Source organism: Mustelus asterias, chromosome 3 (assembly GCF_964213995.1).
Source record: "Mustelus asterias chromosome 3, sMusAst1.hap1.1, whole genome shotgun sequence".
Lineage (NCBI taxonomy): Eukaryota > Metazoa > Chordata > Chondrichthyes > Carcharhiniformes > Triakidae > Mustelus > Mustelus asterias.
Window position 1 is genome coordinate 63,808,386 of NC_135803.1, and position 22,176 is coordinate 63,830,561.

The 22,176-nt window shown below is 40.8% G+C and overlaps 1 protein-coding gene across 4 annotated transcripts in view; it reads right to left on the reverse strand.

The window, feature by feature from the left end:
* Nucleotides 1–392: 392 nt before the first annotated feature.
* Nucleotides 393–22,176, reverse strand: part of ppp2r3a (protein phosphatase 2, regulatory subunit B'', alpha) — a 376,640-nt gene continuing 354,856 nt past the window's right edge. For all 4 annotated transcript variants that reach the window (XM_078209070.1, XM_078209069.1, XM_078209071.1 and 1 more), the window contains 4 exons: nt 21,757–21,932; nt 18,007–18,125; nt 16,882–16,988; nt 393–9,954 (listed from right to left, as the gene is read on the reverse strand). In XM_078209070.1, coding sequence (XP_078065196.1) covers nt 9,861–9,954; nt 16,882–16,988; nt 18,007–18,125; nt 21,757–21,932 — 496 coding nt within the window. In that variant the 3' untranslated portion in view covers nt 393–9,860. The remainder of the gene's footprint in view (nt 9,955–16,881; nt 16,989–18,006; nt 18,126–21,756; nt 21,933–22,176) is intronic.

Here is a 22,176-nt window from a genome sequence, read left to right on the forward strand (position 1 = left end):
AATTCTCCATCCTTGCTTGCAGCAGAGCATAAATGGCTGGAGAAATCTGGCTTATGTGTGAAGGCAGGATTTAGCTTACCTGTGATTCCTTCAATAGTTGAATTCAGAACCTTGAAAAATGACCTGGAAGTTCCCCTCCCAGTCACTCACTATCCTGACTTGAAAATATATCACTGTTCCTTCATGGTCGCTAGGTTGAATTCCTAGAACTATCTCCCTAACAGCACTGTGGGTGGACCTATACCTCAGGGGCTGCACCGATTCAAGAAGGCAGCTCACCACCACCTCAAGGGATGGGCAATAAATGTTTACCAGTCAGTGATGCCCACATCCCATCAGAAAATGGGAAAATTGAGTTAAAGGGTGCTAAATTAGAAAATTTTTTTATAACCTCTTTAAAAGTCTTTATTTAATTTCAAAATTCCAAAGCAAATTCAGCGAATGTAAAGCCATGCTAACACAAGCAACCAGCATATTTCACACCACATGATTATTTTCAGCAATCAAAGAAGCACAACATAACAACAAACACCACTTTCATTTATGACATTTCTATAATGGTTTTATCATTAACAGTTATAATACTTTAAAAAAATCTTTGAGCAGTTTTTAAGTTGCTATACAGTAGCTCACACTTTTCATAGATGACTCCGATGTGTTTGCATAGAGCTAGAATTACTGTGGACAAAAATGGCAGTTTTTCATCTCTAATCTTCAGTCATTTGGTACAGGTTGTATCAATCTGAACAATGAGTGTGTTTTAACAATAAAAAACAGAAGACCTATTGCTATAAATAATCAACACTGGAAAAAGTGTTACTTGACTAACCTGGAGCTTTTCATATTTAATATATAAATCTGTCCAGTTAACATCAAGAATAAATTGAATATTAATCTCAATCTCTGAAGTAGCTTTCCTTTGCTTTTTTTTATAAAAAGAAAACCCTAATAAGGGAAGGTAGTGTATAAATTTACAGATATTCTAAATGCTGAGGTTTCTATATTGGCAAACCACACAGAATAGACAAAACAAATTTCACACTTTTTGGCTGACAATTCTTTTTTACATTACTTACAGAGATAATCAAGTTTTTCTACACACATGTATACATTAATTATCTAAAATATTAAGGTTATAAATAAGGCACGGTTTCAAAAATATTTAGTGTTAACAAGAATGGCAGCTGTAGAAATGTTGTACCATATTTGTACATTTGACAGACTTTCACAGACTGTATGACAGAGAAAAAGAATACAGATGCAAGTTTTCAAATTTGTTTGAACCATATCTCTCAAACTGCAGTGTGGGGAAAGAGCAGATGTGGCTGACAGTGGAACCATTTTTTTTGTAGACCCAACAAGCTGGCTAATTTTGTCAGCTTTGGTGTCTCTCGTTGCCGCTGCTGCTTGCTTCAGAGACACTCTTTACTGTTTTAATGTCCCATTTAAAAATGAGACAGTTGAGAGGTACGGTCTAAGCTGACTAATGGTGCAAATCAATGGGAGAAAACAAGAAACAGAGCTAGATACAAAAAGGGAGAAATTTCTATTCAGTGCAAAGTGGTACCTTATTTTTTTTTAAATGAGTATGAATTGCAGGTCATATATTTCATATTTGGCTTTGTACCTTTCCTTCTATTTAAAAACAAATGTCCCAAGTGGTTCAAACATCCTGGTTGTAGTCTGACATAAAGATTAATTTTGTGGAAGTATTCAGACATTATAAACAATATTACTCTTCCTCTTGGAATTTTAATTGGACACTCGAAGGAAAATAAGGGTCTGCAAAGAGCTTTGTCAAAGGAGTTTTCGGATGCAATTTTATCCCAGTTATGGCTTCATTGAACATAATACAGGCCCACAGCACTACCAGTGTTAGTGCAATCCTTACTCCCAAATGTGTTTACTTTAGAAAATGCAATCCAAGCCACAATCCATGAAAACTGTCCGTTCAAGGTGTTACATGATTAGTAATCAAAAGGAAAATAAGTTGTACCAGGAGTTGTAAATCTCCTTGTGCTGTTTTGGTGAGATATCATGATTGCTACTTCTGACCTCTTTGAACTAGGGAGGGTTAAAATTACACCCCATGACACTGGGTTCAAGAAGGCACAGTTTATTGCATTGCAGAGTTCAAAGGACGAGTCTTCAGGGGAAACAGTTTTACTTTATGAGATTGAGGACAGGAAAAGGAAAGAGGCCTCTTTAAATAAGTTGGCAATTGTGCTTTAGCCAAATCTCTTCAAGCTCACAGTTCAAAGATGAAATATCCATTCCACATCATACAAGACATTAACCCATAACAATTAAAATTTCAGTGCGTTGGTGGGGGTTCATACTTTGCATGAACTGCTGGTCACTCCAGCGATGAGGAGAAAACATCAATTTTTAAAATTTTAATTAAGGATACATAAAACCAGGCTGATTTTCATTGTTGCCTAGCCATGAAAAATATCACCTAATCTCATCTGTGCTATCATGTGCTTAATTCTTAGTCAAAATGGTGAACATTTCAAGACACCTTCTGAATAACACTCTTTCTTATCACGTTCATATTTTGAGGATTTTTCACAACTAGATAAAGTACTACTGTTGTAATGCGCTTTTTTTAAATTTTAAAGCTATTTTGAATTGGGATCTAATTGAAAATTTTCATACTGCCTGCAATTCACCTTAAACAGACAAGTTTTTAATATGTGGTTTTGGAACAAAAGTCAACCCCCAACATATACAATAAGACCATAAGACATAGGAGCGGAAGTAAGGCCATTCGGCCCATCGAGTCCACTCCACCATTCAATCATGGTTGATTTCAACTCCATAAAACCACCATCACTCACTTGCTGTGCAAAAAGACCAGTGCTTAAGAATTTGTGTCTCTGTATTCTGGACAATGGAACAAAGCAAATCATCCTTTTCTTGCAAGATACTGAACTGTTTTCCCCTCAACTTTCTAGCTTCATGTATTATGATACTGGTTCTGGTCACCTTTTAACAAAAAAGTTATTTTGAAGTTCCTTCAAATAATATTTTACCTGCTAATATCTAGTCATGAAATGCAATTTAATTACAGTAAGTGTCTATATGGGAGACAGATTTCCTTTGCTTGGGATGGTAACTGGAAAAGTATTTATGAATTTGTCACTTGAGTACACAGAGGGAGCCATTTTCCATGCTGCCAAAGTGCAGTCGTTGTTTTAATATTGCCAATTGTAAACTGAAATTTTATAATAATTGCATTTTGCACCATGTTAAATATACAGTAAATAGTGGCTGTATTTTTTTCATTTTGAAGTAATTTTAATGAACTCTTATGAACAAAAGGCTGGAAAATGGAAGACTTTCCAAATGCACAGTAAATTCCTCTACATTGTGGAGCAGACTTAATAGGACAAACAACTTACTTCTGCTCCTGTGTCCTATGACCTTATGCTCATGCCCCAACAATATGCCTTAACCTCCAACAGTAACACAAATTCATCCAGTTCCCAGACATCACTATGGCTAAATGTGCCAAATCATGAAGTGCTTGTACTGTAGTCACCAACTCATTAGAAGCTGCCCAAAATTAGGACCCTTACAGTTGATTTTTGGAGAAGCTTTTTGTCCTGTTAGCCTCAATTCAATTTGAACCCATGCTTCTGTGGTGACTGTATAGTATGCTCCTTCTCTCTGGTGATTAATTCCTTGTATCTTAATAAATCTGTTGTGATTACGTTATGCATATTTATTCTACAAATAACTATATGATTTGTACTGGTCATTGGTTTCTCCACTGCAAGCTTCTAGCATCCTGAAGCAAAATGAATTGCTAAGCTAAATAAAACACCCATGATGTTCATAGTACATAGTCTAAAAGAAAGAGGCTTTTGATTTTAAAGCTGTAATCCCATTTTGGGATTAAGCGGATATATAGGTCATACACAATTTGCTTTGGGAACTTCGGATTCCAACTGATTCCTCATGACTTAACAGTAATCTTTACCAGAAATCCATTATTTTTTATCTCAAAGTCAGAGGGCCTGAAATTACCCAGCATAAATGCTTCACGTGGTTGTCCAAAACTCCTCTGTTATTTTAGCAGAGATGTTAACCTATTTATTTTACAATGTTCAGATGGCAGAGTGAGGAGTTCATTCCAAAGCTTTAACCTTTTGCAGGCTGGGTCTCTACCACTACCTTGGCATCTTCAAATATAATTGTGTGTTTCAAAAGTGAGATTTATTGGCTTGCAGGGCAATATTGTTTAAGGAAGGTTTAAGCTGGAACATGGCACACTCATAGTTTATCCAACATGTGCAAAGATAACATGCAATAAATTCATCCATATATGTGGAAATAAACACAAGGTGTGCTTTCAGTCCATCAAATTCATTCTTACCACTAGCTATACATGTTCTAGATTACCATGGGCTTGACTCCGTCTCCCATTTAATATCTTGGTGGAAAGTTTTATGTAAATGCTCCATAGTGGTTAGCACTGTTGCCTTACAGTGCCAAGGACCCGGGTTCGATTCCCGGCTTGGGTCACTGTCTGTGTGGAGTTTGCACGTTCTCCCCATGTCTGCGTGGGTTTGCTCCGAGTGCTCCGGTTTTCTCCCACAGTCCAAAGATGTACAGGTTAGGTGAATTGGCTATGCTAAATTCTCCCTCAGTGTACCCGAACAAGCACCGGAGTGTGACGACTGGGGCATTTTCACAGTAACTTCATTGCAGTGTTAATGTAAGCTTGCTTGTGACTAATAAATGAACTTTAAAAACTTTTAATGTCTAAAGGCCAACAAGTATCCATCACAGAGCCAACATTCAACCTTGGCTTCAGGTGTAGGGAACCACCACATCCTGTGCCCCACTTGATATAAATCAGAACTTCCAATCTCGGAGAATATTTGCATGCAACTCCCAATTTCAAGAGGAGAGTGCCAGGTATCCCCTGGATATCACTGAATCTGTAAGAATTGAAGTGTCAGTGATTTTATATTTTCAAAAGCATTTGTTAAAAGCAAATCCAGTTCCCTGCTCTTGGGCATAGTGTGAGTCATACACTTGCCTCTGAGTGAACCACGGCTCAAATTTATTCCTCTCGCCCTCCATGATTAGGTTATATTAACATTTGGCCAAATGTGGCTGGATGGGGATCTCTCTGCAACTGAAATTATCAGGATGTGCCTTCCCTGTAAAATTACTTTTACCAAACCACAACATACAAAAGTAAACAAGCAGAGCATTATGTAATGAAAGAAACTGAGATCTTTTGTGGGGGAATTTCAAAACATCCCAAAGCACAGTGCATGAAATATACACATACAGAAATTTACATCCCACCCCATATATTAATACCCGATCAGAATGACTGAAATTGGAATATTTTCTGGAAGTGGAAATTCTGCAATTTGTGGTCTTTGACTAAAATATAAGTATACTGTAACCTCTGTGCAACCATCTATAACATTGCTCCAACCTATTCTGATTTTAGTAACACCACAAATATTTTGGTTTCCTATAAACAGTAAGTCATCCTCTAAATTTTAATGTTGGCATCAAACTTTGCCGGCGAATTGGGTTTTCACATCATAGTCTGAATGGAAATTCCCGGGTAATTTCCATTTATCGCTAGCACTTTGAAGTTTTGGTACAGAAAGCAGTAAACTGGGCCACACAAATAGAGAAACCTACCTGGGTTAAACTACTCTCACACCCCATCCCCCATCAAAATGTTCCAGACTTACCTTGGGATGTGACATTAAATAATAAATGATGTATACAGAACAAATATTTACATTTAATCAGGAAAGGGTCCTTCTACTTCTGCAATTTAAATTAAAATCTAAACCAATGGATGGTGTGAATTTGCTTCAAAGGAACTTCTCAGGGAGATTTCACTGCGTTGAAATATTGGAATAGCCTGTGTAGAAACCCCTGATGATGGGTTTGCCTGTCAGCTGCAACAGAAACTAAATTTACTGAAGCACAAACTTTAGGTTTGCCAATCATCCTCTGTTTATACAGCAAGTGAAGGGTCCCACATGAGAAACAAGGCAATGTTTTAATTAAAATGTGTTTGGACAGTGTCATATCACAAAATGCCCTTTTCTTTATACAACATGTACAGATAAGGCGATATAGGCCATGAGGGCAGTCTTTTTGGGAAATGGAGATGGTGACACTGGGTAATAATACAAGACTTGTTCGTTTGAGGCCAAGGTTTAGTGCTTGTCCCATGGATACAAAGTGAGGTTATGTCCCACTTAAGAATTGTGCAATGCTTCATTGCAATGGTTAGATACCAAGGCAAAATGTAATTATTTCTGGTGTTCTGCGATGACATTAGTATCAAGTCTACTATCAGGCCAGGAAAGAATACATTTCAGGATAAAGGAAAGTTCTATAGTGATTGCTGACAGTAACTATCTTTATTTTTCTATTTAGGCAGGAACTTTCAATAAAAAAGTGCATTGTACCTTTGCTAATTCTCAAAATGTTGCATTAATTACGATCACAAAATCTTATAGTTGTCACCAAGTTCATGTTACAACCTCTCTGAAGTTAACTTATGTAGCGATAAGGAAATGTTATTGTTAAGGTGGGGCAAAATAAATATTATGGGGTAGCTTTTTGACTGGCTGCCCAGGCATTATGGATTGGTGGCCGGCCCATTTTAGAAACCGCACAATATTGATCTCCAAAGTTATAGGAAGTCTACCCCATGAGCTAAAATTGGCATATTTGATTTGGGTTGAGTGGTTCTCTGTAGGTGCAGAATTTTCTGCATATGCAGAACAGGCACAACATCTGGGCAGCAACAATATGAGAACATCGTAATCTCAGATAGAAAATAATCTGGAATGATATTCATGTTCGGGGTGGGGGTGGTTGGTAAAAATGGCCTGGAGAGAAAGAGAAGAGATTTCTGTCAGGTTACAATCAAGAGTAAGTGAGAATAGTCCTCAAAGCTGAGTGATCAGGAATCTTGAGTACAGAAATGCTGTCACCAAGAATGATTCAATCACAAATGGATATTAATGGGTTGATTATGAATGACCTGCTGTATACTTCCAGCATTTTCAGTTTTTATTTTTTATTGTCCGTATCAGGAATAGAGTGTAGATATTAATTGAGACCTTAAGAGGGATATAAGGAGAACAAAAAACCAATACAAGTTAGGCATGGTACCAAACTAACTCAGTTACTTCATATTGCTATTTATGCTTTTTTTAAAAACTAGACAACTTCCCAATTATAGGTCTCTCTTCATTTCACTATATTTTTGATATGCGACAGAAAAGAGAACATTGTGAACTTGAATTAATTCATACCTAATAACATAATGTCATAGCCTTCAATCAGTACTCAGACACTTGCCTGTATACTGTAAATTTTGAACGTCAAACCGTCCTTCCCTATTTGGTATTGTGTCGTTCAGATGCTTCTCTCTTCATTGTCATTTATTGAAACAAATAGATGTCCTGCAAAGGAGTGCGTCGAGGACTGTGTGAGTAAAATCTCCAGAGTGTGACACCAAAACGATGACACAGTGGTATAGCACTGCTGCCCCACAGCTCCAGGGCCCTGGATTCAATTTCCGACCTGGGTCACTGTCTGTGTGGAGTTTGCACATACATTCTCCCTGTGTCTGCGTGTGTTTCCTCCGGGTGCTCCGGTTTCCTCCCACAGTCCAAAGATGTGTGGGTCAGGTTGATTGGACATGTTAAGTTAACCCTTAGTGTCCCAGGTTGTGATAGGTTAGAGGGATTAGCAGGGTAACTAAGCGGGAATAGGGCTTGGGTGGGATTGTTGTCGATGCAGACTCGATGGGCCAAATGGCCTCCTTCTGCACTGTATGGTTTCTATGATTTTATGATTCTGTTAAAGTTGAGAAATTGCGAAAAAGCAAAGGGAGCTGCAAAGACTGGAATGGAACTTGAGTGAAAGACCGGGTTCCCTCCTCACACCCCCACCCTACCACTCAGCAGCAAATGAAGTGAACCAAAAATGCAGGCTGAATCTCGAATAGAAATTTGAATAGAATACTGGGTCGAAAACTGACTAAACAAAAAGAGTCTGCAAACATGGCTTGGCTGATGTCATCAAAATGTAGAGAACAGAAAAAAAGTTAATTGCATTGATTGAAAGATTTCTATTTAAACCTTTAATATTAATAACCTGCACTCTTCTGGATTAACTGTTTAATATTAATGACCAAGAATTTGCTTCCTTTATAGATTTAACATTCAGCAACAGAAGGCACCTTTACGTGTTTTCATGCTGCATTAAGCTTCTACATTCTGTAGTTGGGGATTTTACTTTTTTAAAAAACAATTTTAAGGACTTTAGTCTCTGAAGGGTTAAGATTCTTGTTCAATAACCAAACCTTTTTGTCATTAAGATGGGTGCAGAGTTTAGTAAAGTAATAATTACAACATTTTATTGAAAACTGAAGTGGATTGTTAATGCCAGAAAATGCTGAAATTATGTCACAATTTATTTCCTTTCATTTTGCCCCTCCAGCTTCTGCTGCTTCTGTAATATGAATCTGAAAAATGAAAGCTACTTAGATGATTGGCCAAAGGGAACTGCTTAGTCATACTAAATATTATTCATCTACTTTGAATTAAAGAATGGATCCCCATCATAGCAGCAACTGGAGTGTATCAAAGGTGCAGACTCAGTGGTTAGGCAAAGTGGTTAGTACTACTGCTGCCTCAGAGCTGCAGGGACCAGGAACTTTGGGTGATTGTGTGAAGTTTGTCTGCATGGGTTTCCTCCAGATGCTCCGGTTTCCTCCCACATTCCAAAGATGTGCAGGTTAGGTTGATTGGCCATGGCAAATTGCCCCTTCGTGTCCAAAGATGTGTAGGTTAGGGGAATTAGTGAGGTAAATACATGGGTTATGGGAATAGGGCCTGGGTGGGATTGTTCTCGGTGCAGTCTCAATGGGCGAGGCCTCCTTCTTCACTGCAGTGTTTCTATGATTCTATGAAATATTTGAGTGGAATAGCAAGTGGAAGGAAACAGTACAGGTGCCTAACAAAGGCCTAAAGTACAGGTTCAGAAAGGACTCTTGAGGATGCTTTGTGAGTAGTACGAGCCACTTATTGTCTCTTATAGAAAAAAGTTGCATTCTTCAATTTGCAGAAACTTGTACAAATTAGAAAATAATTTATATGCAAGGAAAATGAAAAATTAGCTATGTGCTTTATGCCAACCATATCACAGCTCAGGCTGGTCTAATTCTGTGCATTTCATTACATATTCCTGGAACAATGGAACGAGACCTTTGGGGATGTTTTGGTGTGTCGAAGAGCTATATAAATGCAAGCTGTGTTGTTGCTCTTGCATTATTTTATCTAGCTGGGCCTAGGTCAGACTATTTAATTACAACTGTCTTTGGATATTGAGGGTAACTTTTTTTTAAGAAAATCACAGCATGTGAGTACTAATAGGAGGAAAGGAACTTTACCAAGCCTTGATAAGGCACTGAGTAACGGGTCGTTCATAAAGGTCACCCTGAAAAGTGAACAAGAAGAAAAATTGAGAGGAATTAGAAAAAACAAGCAATAACTAAACATGGGCAAATGCAGCAAGGGGCGGCTAATAGAAATCCATATACATAACACTGCATTTTAAGACATATTGCACAAACAGACAGTATTTTTTGATTTTGAATAAATCATTGCACACAGTAAGCATGTACTTTTTTTGTTTTGATATAAAATCTAGCATAATCTCTTCAACAAAAAAAACAAAAAAAGATATAAACAATTTCTCTTTTTCTACATGTCTGACCGGGTAGTGGTCAGTCCTTAAAGTTGGTGTCTACTGGTCACTCTGACTGTCCAGCAGCTGAGCTAGCTTTGAATTTATGTCGGAAGGTCAGAAATGACAAGTTTGTCCATCTTGTTGCTGAGTTCTGGGGTGGATGGTTCATCTGATTCGTAGTCTTCCTCGAATGAGCTGCAAGGAAGAAGCAAAAGATTGCACCAGAATCCAACCAAATCCTACCACCGATTGATAAAACAATCAGCCCAGAATAAATAAGGGCCAATTTTAATCCTGTCCAACTGGCAGAAACCATGCATATAAATTTGATGCACCAACTTAACTCCCCAAACCCAAGAGGTTTGTAATTTTAACCTGATCTTCTCGTAAGGGTTGTGAATTTTTGGAAAACTCTATTCCAGAGACCTGTGGATGCTCAATTGTTCAGTAAATTCAAGACAGAGACTGGTAGATTTTTGGGTACTAAGGGAATTAAGGGTTGACGCACAAAGGTAGATTTCAGGTACAAAATCAGCCCCAACAGCCCAAGGGAAGTGGAAGAATGGATATGTCAGGAGATACTGGATAGGTGCAGGAAATATAGGGTTGTTGTAGTGGGAAACTTCAATTTCCCTGGTATAGACTGGAAATCGCTGAGGGCAGGGACTCTGGATGGTGAGGCATTTGTAAAATGTGTACAGGAGGGTTCGTTGGAACAATATGTGGACAGCCCAACTAGAGAGGGGGCTATACTGGACCTGGTGCTGGGGAATGAGCCCGGTCAGGTCTTCAAAGTTTTGGTCGGGGAACATGTGGCAAATAGTGACCACAATTCTGTTAGCTTTAGGATAGTGATGGAAAAGGATGAGTGGTGTCCCAAGGGTAAGGTGTTGGATTGGGGGAAGGCTAACTTTATTGGGATCAGGCAGAAATTGGCAGCTCTTGATTGGGAGAGGCTGTTTGAGGGTAAATCCACATCTGGTATGTGGCAGTCTTTTAAGGAACGGTTGTTAGGGCTACAGGACAAGCATGTGCCTGTAAAAAAGAAGGATAGGAAGGGTAGGATTAGAGAACCGTGGATAACCAGGGAAATTGAGGGACTGGTCAAAAGGAAAAGAGAGGCGTATGTTAGGTCCAAGCAGCTAAAAACGGAGGGAGCTCTGGAGGAGTATAATGAAAGTAGGAAAATACTCAAACGGGGAATTAGAAGAGCAAAAAGGGGTCACGAAATGTTCTTGGCAGACAGGATTAAGGAGAATCCCAAGGCATTTTATTCATACGTTAGGAACAAAAGGGTTGTAAGGGAAAAAATCGGACCTCTCAGGGACAAAAGTGGGGACTTATGCTTGGAGCCCAAAGAGGTAGGAGAGATCCTAAATGAATACTTTGCGTCGGTATTCACTAAGGAGAGGGATGTGTTGACTGGGAGTGTCTCGGAGGGGAGTGTTGAACCGTTGGAGAAAATCTCCATTACAAAGGAGGAAGTGTTAGGTTTGTTAGAGAATATAAAGACTGACAAATCCCCAGGGCCTGATGGAATCTATCCAAGGCTGCTCAGGGAGACGAGAGGTGAAATCGTTGGGCCTCTGACGCAAATCTTTGTCTCGTCACTGGACACAGGTGAGGTCCCAGAGGATTGGAGGATAGCCAATGTGGTCCCATTATTTAAGAAGGGTAGGAAGGATAACCCGGGTAATTATAGGCCGGTGAGCTTGACGTCCGTGGTGGGGAAGTTGTTGGAGAAGATTCTTAAAGATAGGATGTATGCGCATTTAGAAAGGAATAAACTCATTAACGATAGTCAACATGGTTTTGTGAGGGGGAGGTCATGCCTCACGAACCTGGTGGTGTTTTTTGAAGAAGTGACCAAAATGGTTGACGAAGGAAGGGCCGTGGATGTTGTCTATATGGACTTTAGTAAAGCGTTTGACAAAGTCCCTCATGGTAGGCTAGTGAAAAAGGTTGGATCCCATGGGATAAAGGGGGAGGTGGCTAGATGGGTGGAGAACTGGCTTGGTCATAGAAGACAGAGGGTGGTAGTGGAAGGGTCTTTTTCCGGCTGGAGGCCTGTGACTAGTGGTGTACCGCAGGGCTCTGTATTGGGACCTCTGCTGTTTGTGATTTATATAAATGATCTGGAAGAAGGAGTAACTGGGGTGATCAGTAAGTTTGCGGACGACACAAAACTGGCAGGACTTGCAGATAGTGAGGAACATTGTCAGAGGCTACAGAAGGATATAGATAGGCTGGAAATTTGGGCAAGGAAATGGCAGATGGAGTTCAATCCTGATAAATGCGAAGTGATGCATTTTGGTGGGAATAATGTAGGGAGGAGCTACACGATAAATGGAAGAACCATAAAGGGTGTAGAGACGCAGAGGGACCTGGGTGTGCAAGTCCACAGATCTTTGAAGGTGACGTCACAGGTGGAGAAGGTGGTGAAGAAGGCATATGGCATGCTTGCCTTTATAGGACGGGGCATAGAGTATAAAAGTTGGGGTCTGATGTTGCAGATGTATAGAACGTTGGTTCGGCCGCATTTGGAATACTGCGTCCAGTTCTGGTCGCCACACTACCAGAAGGACGTGGAGGCTTTGGAGAGAGTACAGAGGAGGTTTACCAGGATGTTGCCTGGTATGGAGGGGCTTGGTTATGAGGAGAGATTGGGGAAACTGGGGTTGTTCTCCTTGGAAAGACGGAGGATGAGGGGAGACTTAATAGAGGTGTATAAAATTATGAAAGGCATAGATAGGGTGAACGGTGGGAAGCTTTTCCCCGGGTCGGTGGTGACGTTCACGAGGGGTCATAGGTTCAAGGTGAAGGGGGGGAGGTTTAACACAGATATCAGAAGGACATATTTCACACAGAGGGTCGTGGGGGCCTGGAATGTGTTGCCGGGCAAGGTGGTGGAAGCGGACACACTGGGAACGTTTAAGACTTATCTAGACAGCTATATGAACGGAGTGGGAATGGAGGGATACAAAAGAGTGGTCTAGTTTGGACCAGGGAGCGGCGCGGGCTAATTGTTCCTGGTTTCTCGTTTCAAGGCTTCATTCTACGATCATCTTGCTGGTGCCAGTACAGAGTGAGACTGCGGATAGTTGGGAACCTGTCTCGGGGGCAGGGAATTCATATGGTGTTCGTGGAAGTGGAAATGACTAGGGTTGGGAAGCATTTTCCGATCGGGGCCATTGTGATCTCCTGGACTCGTTTCGATCGCCTCAGGGGGTCGGAGAGGAATTTCCCAGATTTTTTTTTCCCCATATTGGCCCTGGGGTTTTTCACTCTGGGTTTTCGCCTCTCCCTGGAGATCACATGGTCTGGAATGGGGGGGTGGGGGTAAGTTAATAGGTTGTAATGAACAAAGCATCGTAGCTGTGAGGGACAGCTCGGTGGATAGGATATTGGTATGTAGATAGGCTGGAAAATTGGGCGGGGATCCTGGATTCAGGATTCAATCCTGGACCGGGGAGCGGCGCGGGCTTGGAGGGCCGAAGGGCCTGTTCCTGTGCTGTATTGTTCTTTGTTCTTTGTTCTTTGATTTTATTGCAAGGCATAGCCGACATGGAATGTCAAATGGTCTACTGCTACACTTATTTAATGTGCTCTTATGATCTCTGCTTCTATGTAGTGGAGTCCTTCTTCAGCTATGCAGATCGGGCCCTGATCACGTCAACTTTAACATGAGGTCTGTGGGGGGAAGCCATTGTGGCTTTGCTGGGGGCCAACCTGGAGCCAAGTAGATCTAGATCCAACAGAGGCCCAGAAAGACAAGCCATTTAACATTGGAGTTTGTTTCTTGTGGGCTAGGAGTGAGGTGTTCCCTTTGAGCCCCACTTTGGACCTCCCTTGCCTCGGAAATTCCCCCACTACACCCTCCTAACTTTCCTTCTAGCATTTATCTGACAATCAGGAATTGTTCCTTCAGGCCACTGACAATGTTAACTTGCTGTATACAATCCTGCACCCACTTACCTGCCCTTCCCACTGGGATTGGATGCAAGGCTGATGGGTGTACGTGCAACTGAGGCTCAGGAGTTAAAATCTCCAGAGGACTGGATGGTGTCATGTCTACAGGACTCCCACCAGGAGTTTTTTGACAAAGAAAAATTCTCTTCCTGTGAACGGATGCCAATTTTACATGCCAGGTTACAGGGATAGGGTGGAGCGTGGGTCTGGGTAAGATGCTCTTGTTGGAGAGGTGGTGCAGACTCGATGGACTGAATGGCCTCCTTCTGCACTCTAGGGATTCTATGGAATTGTTCCATGTGCATTGGCCCTTATTCAGTACATCATCCAAGTAATTTTTTACATGTCATCCGAGACAGTATGTGTGAACAGGGTATTTAACCTTTGGGAGCACATCTTGTCCTCAACTCAAAGTTGGGAAATCCTAAGCCTTATTCAATTTTGCTTACATCACCTTTGATCCACTAATCTTGCATTCATAACTCTTTGCATAGACCTGTAGGGAATCTGAAATGCAGAACCATTGTCAATTTGTTTATAAGCTGGCCTGCAATAGATAGTTAGTGCTGACCTGGGATGCAGATATTAGGTGCCCAAAATGGCAAGGTTTTGCATTTCCCAGTCCTAATGTCCTTTACTTTGGTGAGTGTAAACAAATTTAATTCTTGCTGTAAGGCGTATTTATCATTTTACCTTCCTGAGAGGAAGGCCACATCGATTGGGTGTATGGTCTCTCTCTGCAGTAAGATTCTATGATCCTATCACCTTGCTTTCCTCAGTGGGGTGTGCCCAACACTATATTTGTCCCCTCCTCATCATCATTCTCCCCACCCTGCTCCTAGCATACATGTACTTTTCAAATGGGTAAGTTTACACATTTTTCATATTTTCTTATCTGTTTGGCATTCATGATATTACACTCAAGAGTTTATAAATGGGACTAATTACAGTGCTGATTTTTAGGAGACTTACAGATCTGCACCGAGACACAGATTCCCACATAATGAACACCAATGAAAATAATTTTTGTGCTTTTTTTTGTGATTGGGTAACCGACTCTGCATTACTGAGGGAGGGACACCGCATTAGCAATGTTTCTATTTCAACAACAGGTGGCAGCACTCTGTGACATTTCATTAACACTGACTCAGCAGCAACTAGCCTCTGCAACATCCTTATTATCTCACATAGTATATACTTAAATATGTCAATCTCTTTATTACTTCTGATCTGAAAACTGAAAGTCAATCTTTGGCGTGGTGACTTAAATTTTTATACTTTAAGCTTGTCAATTGAGTGCTGCAAATGGCGACAATGCCCAAACTAACAATAGGTGGTGCTACTTTTAGTTAAACACACCAATATGCAACATTTCGGTAAAACAAACACTATAGTTTAATTCGGTATCACTCCTGACAGTGCAATTAAGCGGACACAGGAGCAGAGACAGAGACAGGTCAATCACCATCATGTTTACTAATGGTCCATTAGTGCACAGGCCATGAGATTGGTTCTGAAAGCACCATTTTGAATAAGCTCAACGTGATACTATGCTAACAGCCTGTTTTATCTGCTTGTGTACACGGTAATTCCTGGCCCCTGAGCCCAAGTTCGGAGTTGTTCCAAACAACTGCTGAGTTGCAATTTTCATTCAACTTGAGATTGTTGCCGCAGCATCTGGGGTCATTTCTGGTGATTCCACGTGCGGCAAGTTGACACAGTGGTTAGCACTGCTGACTCATAACGCCAGGGTCCTTGGTTCGAATTCCGGCTTGGGTCACTGTCTGTGTGGAATTTGCACATTCTCCCATGTCTGCTTTTGTTTCCTTCGGGTGCTCCGATTCCCTCCCACAGTCCAAAGATGTGCGGGTTAGGTGGATTGGCCATACTAAATTGCCCTTTAGTGTCAGGGGAGCTAGCTAGGGTAAATGCATGGGGTTATGGGGATAGGGTGTGGGTGGGATTGTGGTTGGTGCAGACTCAATGGGCTGAATGGACTCCTTCTGCACTGTAGGATTCTATGATTCTAAACTATAGCAGCTACAGTCCAACAGCATGGTTGGACTATATGCAACTGAGCTGAATAATCATTAATGATTATTCCTAAACTTTGCTCTTACCATAGTTGTTTCCAACGGAGTTCTATTGCATCTGATTTTCTCTTCATCTGTCCTGCGCACAACTGGACCGTGCTACTTGGTCCAGGTGACCACACTCTATGTTTGATCCCTGAGAGTAAAGGTCAGCAGACTATCTGACCTCATCTGACTAATCCTCATCTGATGAAAAGTCCGCACGGACACTCTTTCCACAAGGATCATTGGATGCTAATGCTTGTTCTTTCATTCATCTAATGGTGTTGAAGCCGAAGTTGGTTACCCTAATGCTCAAATCAAGGGTTAGTCCTGAGACTTTCTTGATCTGTCAATCTCAGTTGTACATGTGGCAGGTCACTGAACCATCAAGGTGTGAAAAGTACATGCAGACTAGGTTTAGTACTGCTATAGATTTTGCAGATATTGAGTAATTATGTGGATCACACCTTGAACAATCTTGTTTGAACTCATTTCCTGGTCAGTACAAACAATAATTTATATATAGCATCAAAGTTTTTCTCTTTTCTCGAGGTAACATATTGCATAATCAAAGTGATGAATCCTCCAATTAAGTAGATATCATATAAGGCCTTACTAATATATATGCTAAAATGGATGTGAGAATTTCTATGCTCATTTGAACAAAAAAAACTTGATATTACAATGTTTTTTGGCTTAATGGACACTATTTGGTCCCTGAAGGTTCTCAGAGATTCAGCCTCTCTTCTGTTGTAACTTAAACAGAATGGTGCAGGTAGTCATATAAATGACTACCTGCACCAGTTCCAACAATTTCTACTGTTCTTCCACTGGAGCTATGGAAGGAGACAAGCAAAATCCATGCAGAACATCAGGAGACTTGGTGGATTTCTTTTCACTGAGAATCCTTGCAAAGAACCAAAGCGTCAATCAAGGTCTGATCCCACCAAGGTTCTATCGTAGCCAAGAAATGCATCCAGTCCAAGACCCAAAAACAATGAACCGAGACCCTAATGGATTGTTTTTTTACAATGCTTCAGGGTAAAAATAGAATGACTGTCACTTTGCAGCTGCTTACCCTTCCTGTAACTGCTCGTTGGCCGATTCCTCAGCAACCAAAATCTCATATTCTTCAGCTGCGTACTTGTCCCAGTCGGAAGGCTCTGGACCTTCACTGTCGATATCCTACAATACACAAAAAACGATGGTCGGCAAGAATGCAGTGACTTCATTCTTCATTTTTTAATATATATTTAATATGGATTCCTTATCCAAACCTACAAGGTCAAAAATTCACACAAGTCAAATAGCCATTAAATTATTGAAGTTTGAATCTCACTCAAAATTTCAGATAACTTATCTTGGAAACATTCAATTAGATAAAAGCATGAACACTTCAATCAACAAGATAAAGACATTTGCTGAAATTTTCCAGCCCTTTATAACAGTGGGATCTTCGGTCCTGCCACTCTGAACAGAGATTTCAATGGCTGGGCGGCCACACTCAGAAATTCTGGCCATCATTAAATACATAGGGGTAGAAGTTTTACCTGGGTGGTGTTGGATTGCTTGTTACAACCTCTGCCCAATATTCAGTTCCAGTAATGTCAATGGGTCTGAATATTGGACATGGCATTTAACAGGTGACCACTAAGCACATTGAATTTATACTCCTTCGAGTGAAAGATAGTTCTGAATGTGTAACATTCGTGTCTTTATTAGAGTAGTCCTTTTTTTTCTCTGGTTGACAAGCACTTGAAAGCTCCATTGACTTTATTAGAAGAACCTTGCTCAGCAGAAAAGGATATGATCAAGTTGCAGCAAATAGTTAATCAAAATACTGACCAATTTTAGATGAACAAAATCAATCCATGGTAAAAACATACAGGATGTTCGGTGTAACGTTGGATTATGTTTCACTTGCATCCTTTATTTTTATGCTTTCAATTTCCTAGCTAATTCCAGGGTGTGGTTCCAAAGGTGAATACCCCCTTCCAGTTGGACATATTGTAATATTTTATAATAAGATGCTTGACACAGCATTCTATTTTGAAATTGACAGACTCCATCACATCAGATTGACACATTCAGGTCAGAGGCAGCCCTGACACTTAGACCCATTAACTCTGCCTTGAACTTAAAGTGATTGTTTCAGCTCCTGAGCTGTTAAATGACACTAGTTGTCTGCTCCATCTTGCATTACCTTTTGTACAGCAAATGGATCCCTCTGCTCGTGGTCCAGATACTTCTCTAAGTTGAAGCAGGTGTCATAGAAAATATGAGCCATTCTGCATCTCTTTAGATCCCGCATGGTTATTTTACCTGGAATGAAGAACAGTAATAAAAATAAATGATAAAGGCAAGAACTAAAATTACAAATTTCATTTCATAGGCAAACTGTCACTGTCCCAACTTGGTCCTGCCTATTTTAACCTGTTGTTCAAACATTTGTCAACAAATCAGGTTCTCTGAAAAAAAATGAATTTGCTGTGTGTGTATTTGGGTGTGATAGTGGGAGGATTCAGCAGAAAAATGTCCTTTTTCATCTATAAACTTTGACAAAAGATGTCAGTATGCTATTGAACTAAGGTAGATATCACAGCCGAGCTTAATCTTGGCCTCATCCAATGTCCATATATACACTTCCTACATTGCTGATCTTTGGATGGTGGTCAGGAGTAGGGACTATGTTGATTTTTCATGGAACGCACAATATCAGCCAAATCAATTTCTCTGCTTCCCTCACTGGCTCGAAGCTAACTTCTTGGAGCATTCCAATTTTCTCATATTGAACCCCAACATTGTCATTGAACCTGCTGACAAGGGTAGTGCTGTTGTTATTTGGTGACCCAACCTCCACAAAGTGGAGGCTGAACGCCAGCTCTCTGGCACTTCCAACTTTCCCTGGACATGGCTCTACCAGTGGGTATCAAGTTATTGTTTCTAAGACCATCATTGGCTTCACCTCTTCTGGAGATCTTTCATCCTCAGTCTCCAATATCATAGCCCTGAACCCCCCACAACCTGCTTTTACCTCCTTCGCAAGATCCAAAAAACAGGAATTCTTTAGTAGACTCATTGGGCGAGATTCTTCGGCCTCCCAGCTGTATGTTTCCCGCCGGCGGGAAGTGGTGCATTGTTTGCTAGCAGTGGAATTCTCTGGTCCCTCCACTGTCAATGAGAATTCCCACTGACGTCACCCCACGCTGGTGGGAAACCCGCAGGCGGGGATGCGCTGTCGGTGGGACTGGAGAATCCCACTGGCCGGAGAATTCTGGTCATTGTTTCAGCTGTTTTCTGCTCTTATTCTGAACTAAATAACTTAATTAACTTTGCTTCCAATTTCCGCCTTCTCATGGTTAACTTCCTTTCCTCAGCTTCTCGGTCTAGATTTCTGGCAATAGGCTATTGAACAATATTCACTGTAAGCCCATTGAATCCCACAGTTGCCTTGACTACACTTCCTTTTACCCTTCTTCCTGCAAGAACTCTATTCCATTTTCCCAATTTCTCCTTCTCTGTTGCATCTGTTTTGAAGATGCCATCTTCCACACCAGAATTTCTCATGCATCTTTCTCTTTCCTCAGCTGAAGGCTCCCTGCCACTGTGGTTGACAGGGCCCTCAATGTGTCCATTCCAGCACTTATGCATTCATCTTTTGCCCTCGCCCCAAGAAGGTTCCCTTGTCCTCACATTTCAACCCAGCAGCTTCCATATTCTACAGGTTATCCTCTGTTATTTCTGCCACCAAACACATTATCATCGCCTCCCAATGTTTCGAAGGAAATGATCCCTCCATGGCAGGTTGGTCCACTCCTAAATTACTGCCCATTCCCATGGCACCTTACAGTGCAAACACAAGAAATACAACATCTACCTCTCTTGCTTCACCACTCCCCAAATCCAGGGCCCAAACACTCCTTCCAAGTGAAACAGCAACTTCTTTCAGTTTAGCATCCTGTATTGGCTCCTCACAATCTGGTCTCCTTTACACTGGAGAGAGATTGGGTGACACTTTGCCGAACATATCTGTCCAGTTTGCAGGCATGAACCTGAGCTTCTGGCCGCCTACCAGTTTAGTTCTCCACTCCGCTCGTATCCTGTCCTCAGATCTTTCACCGTTTCAATGAAACTCAACGTAATCTTGAAGAGAAACCTCAGGTTTCAATTAGGCAATTTACAGCTCTGGACTCAACACTCATTTTAACAATTTCAGATCATAACCACAGACCCATAATTTTGGATGCAGTTGTTGCTAATGATTCTGTTGTGAACGGAGCTCTAAAAAGTGGGATCAATGATACATTTGCAGCCTGTGCTAAAGACAAATTCTTCCTTATTTTCACACCATCCATCGATAGGGTGGCATAATGGTTATATTAATGGAATAATAACCCAAATGGTTGTAGGTTCAAATCCCATCAAAGTAATTTGAGAAAATTAATTGAATAAATCTATTAATTAAAAATACCACAGAAACTGTTGATTTACTGTGAGAATTCAACTGATTCACAAATATCCTTGAGAGAAAGGAAATTGTGATCCAGTCTGGTGTAAATGTGACCCCAATCCAGACCATGCCTGTGCCAGTATTGCCCACATCTGAAATACAAACAAAAAAGTAATTCACCTTCCCTCCAACTCTCTGTTAAAAATATGTCAAGCACTTGAAGATATTATCTCTCATATTGATTTTTGGGCTCAATTTCTATTACTAAACAACCTAAATGTTAGCGTGTTGGAGGGGGCGTCAGATTATCTTATAGCAGATAAATATGGTGCTGATTTGCTTTTCATTTTTACGAAGCCTATATTACTCTTTCAAGGGGTTGATTATCAAGAGCATTCAGCTCCTGGGATAATGAGCTCATGAGATTTATTCGTACAGGTGCTGACCATCTATATTTGCCTCAGAGAAGCAGTTTTGCAGGTGGCACGGTAGCTCCGTGGTTAGAACTGCTGCTTCACAATGCCAGGGTCCTGGGTTCGATTCCTGGCTTGGGTCACTGTCTGTGTGGAGTTTGCATGTTCTCCCCGTGTCTGCATGGGTTTCCTCCGGGTGCTCGGGTTTCCTCCCACAATCCGAAAGACGTGCTGGTTAGGTACATTGACCCGAACAGGCGCGGGCTGTGGCGACTCGGGGAATTTTACAGTAATTTCATTGCAGTGTTAATGACTTGTGACTAATAAATAAACTTTTACTTTACTTTTTAAACAGCAAGTGCTAACCATGGGGGAGGTGGGGCAAATTAAGACAAATGGTTCCACATGCATGAGATATTGAATCTTCACAGCACACGTTTTCTGGTTATCAATGACCTGTTGTTAAAACATTGCTTTGAGAGCAGGCTCATTATCCCAGGAGCTGAATGCTCTTGATAATCAACCCCTTGAAAGAGTAATATAGGCTTCGTAAAAATGAAAAGCAAATCAGCACCATATTTATCTGCTATAAGATAATCTGACGCCCCCTCCAACACGCTAACATTTAGGTTGTTTAGTAATAGAAATTGAGCCCAAAAATCAAAATGAGAGATAATATCTTCAAGTGCTTGACATATTTTTAACAAATTCTAATCTCTGCTATTTTAGCAAAGGCAGTATCTGTTTATTTTTAAATAGCAGAGAGAGAGAAGTGTGATAAAAGGGTGCTATATTCTAAAATAGCAGAGAGGAGTGTGATACGAGGGTGCCAAATTTTAAAATAGCAGGCAGTAAGGAATGTGATGCAGGGTGCTAATTGTTCGTAGCCATTTCCAGGTTAGTTCTGCTTGTTCTCATAAGAGATGATTCTGATTTCCCGCAGTACAAGTGTAGGCAGACATCAATAGAGGGCACATCTTTAAAATTGTGTACCCACAATCCATGATTTTTGACCATCAGCTTCCTTGCTCTCTTGCTGTAAGAACTGGATGGGGAGCCACTCCTGGATTGTGTTACTATATTTATTTACCTTCACATTCTGGCTTCACTAAATCCAGCAGCTGACAGAGGAGGTCATGGAATGGCAATGGCTCAATGCCCATTCCCTCCATGCGTTCACATTGTTCTTCATAGAAGTACTCTAGCTCGTACATAGAGACGACACCATCCCCATCCATGTCCATGGCCCGAAACCAGTACTCCATGCTAAAAAAAAAAGGCCAAGTGCTTATTACTTTGCAACTACTATCCACGAAATACATTAAAAAGGATAAATTACTGGCAATTAACAAAAAATATCTTTGCCTTTATGTGAATCACAGTCACGTTCAAAGCAAGGAAAGCAGGTTGCATTGATGACAAGTCAAGCTGGTTTAATCTTTGATAAATCTTAATTTTCTTTGGCCACCACCTCTCACAAAATTACTGAAAGTGCTTTTGTCTATTTTGT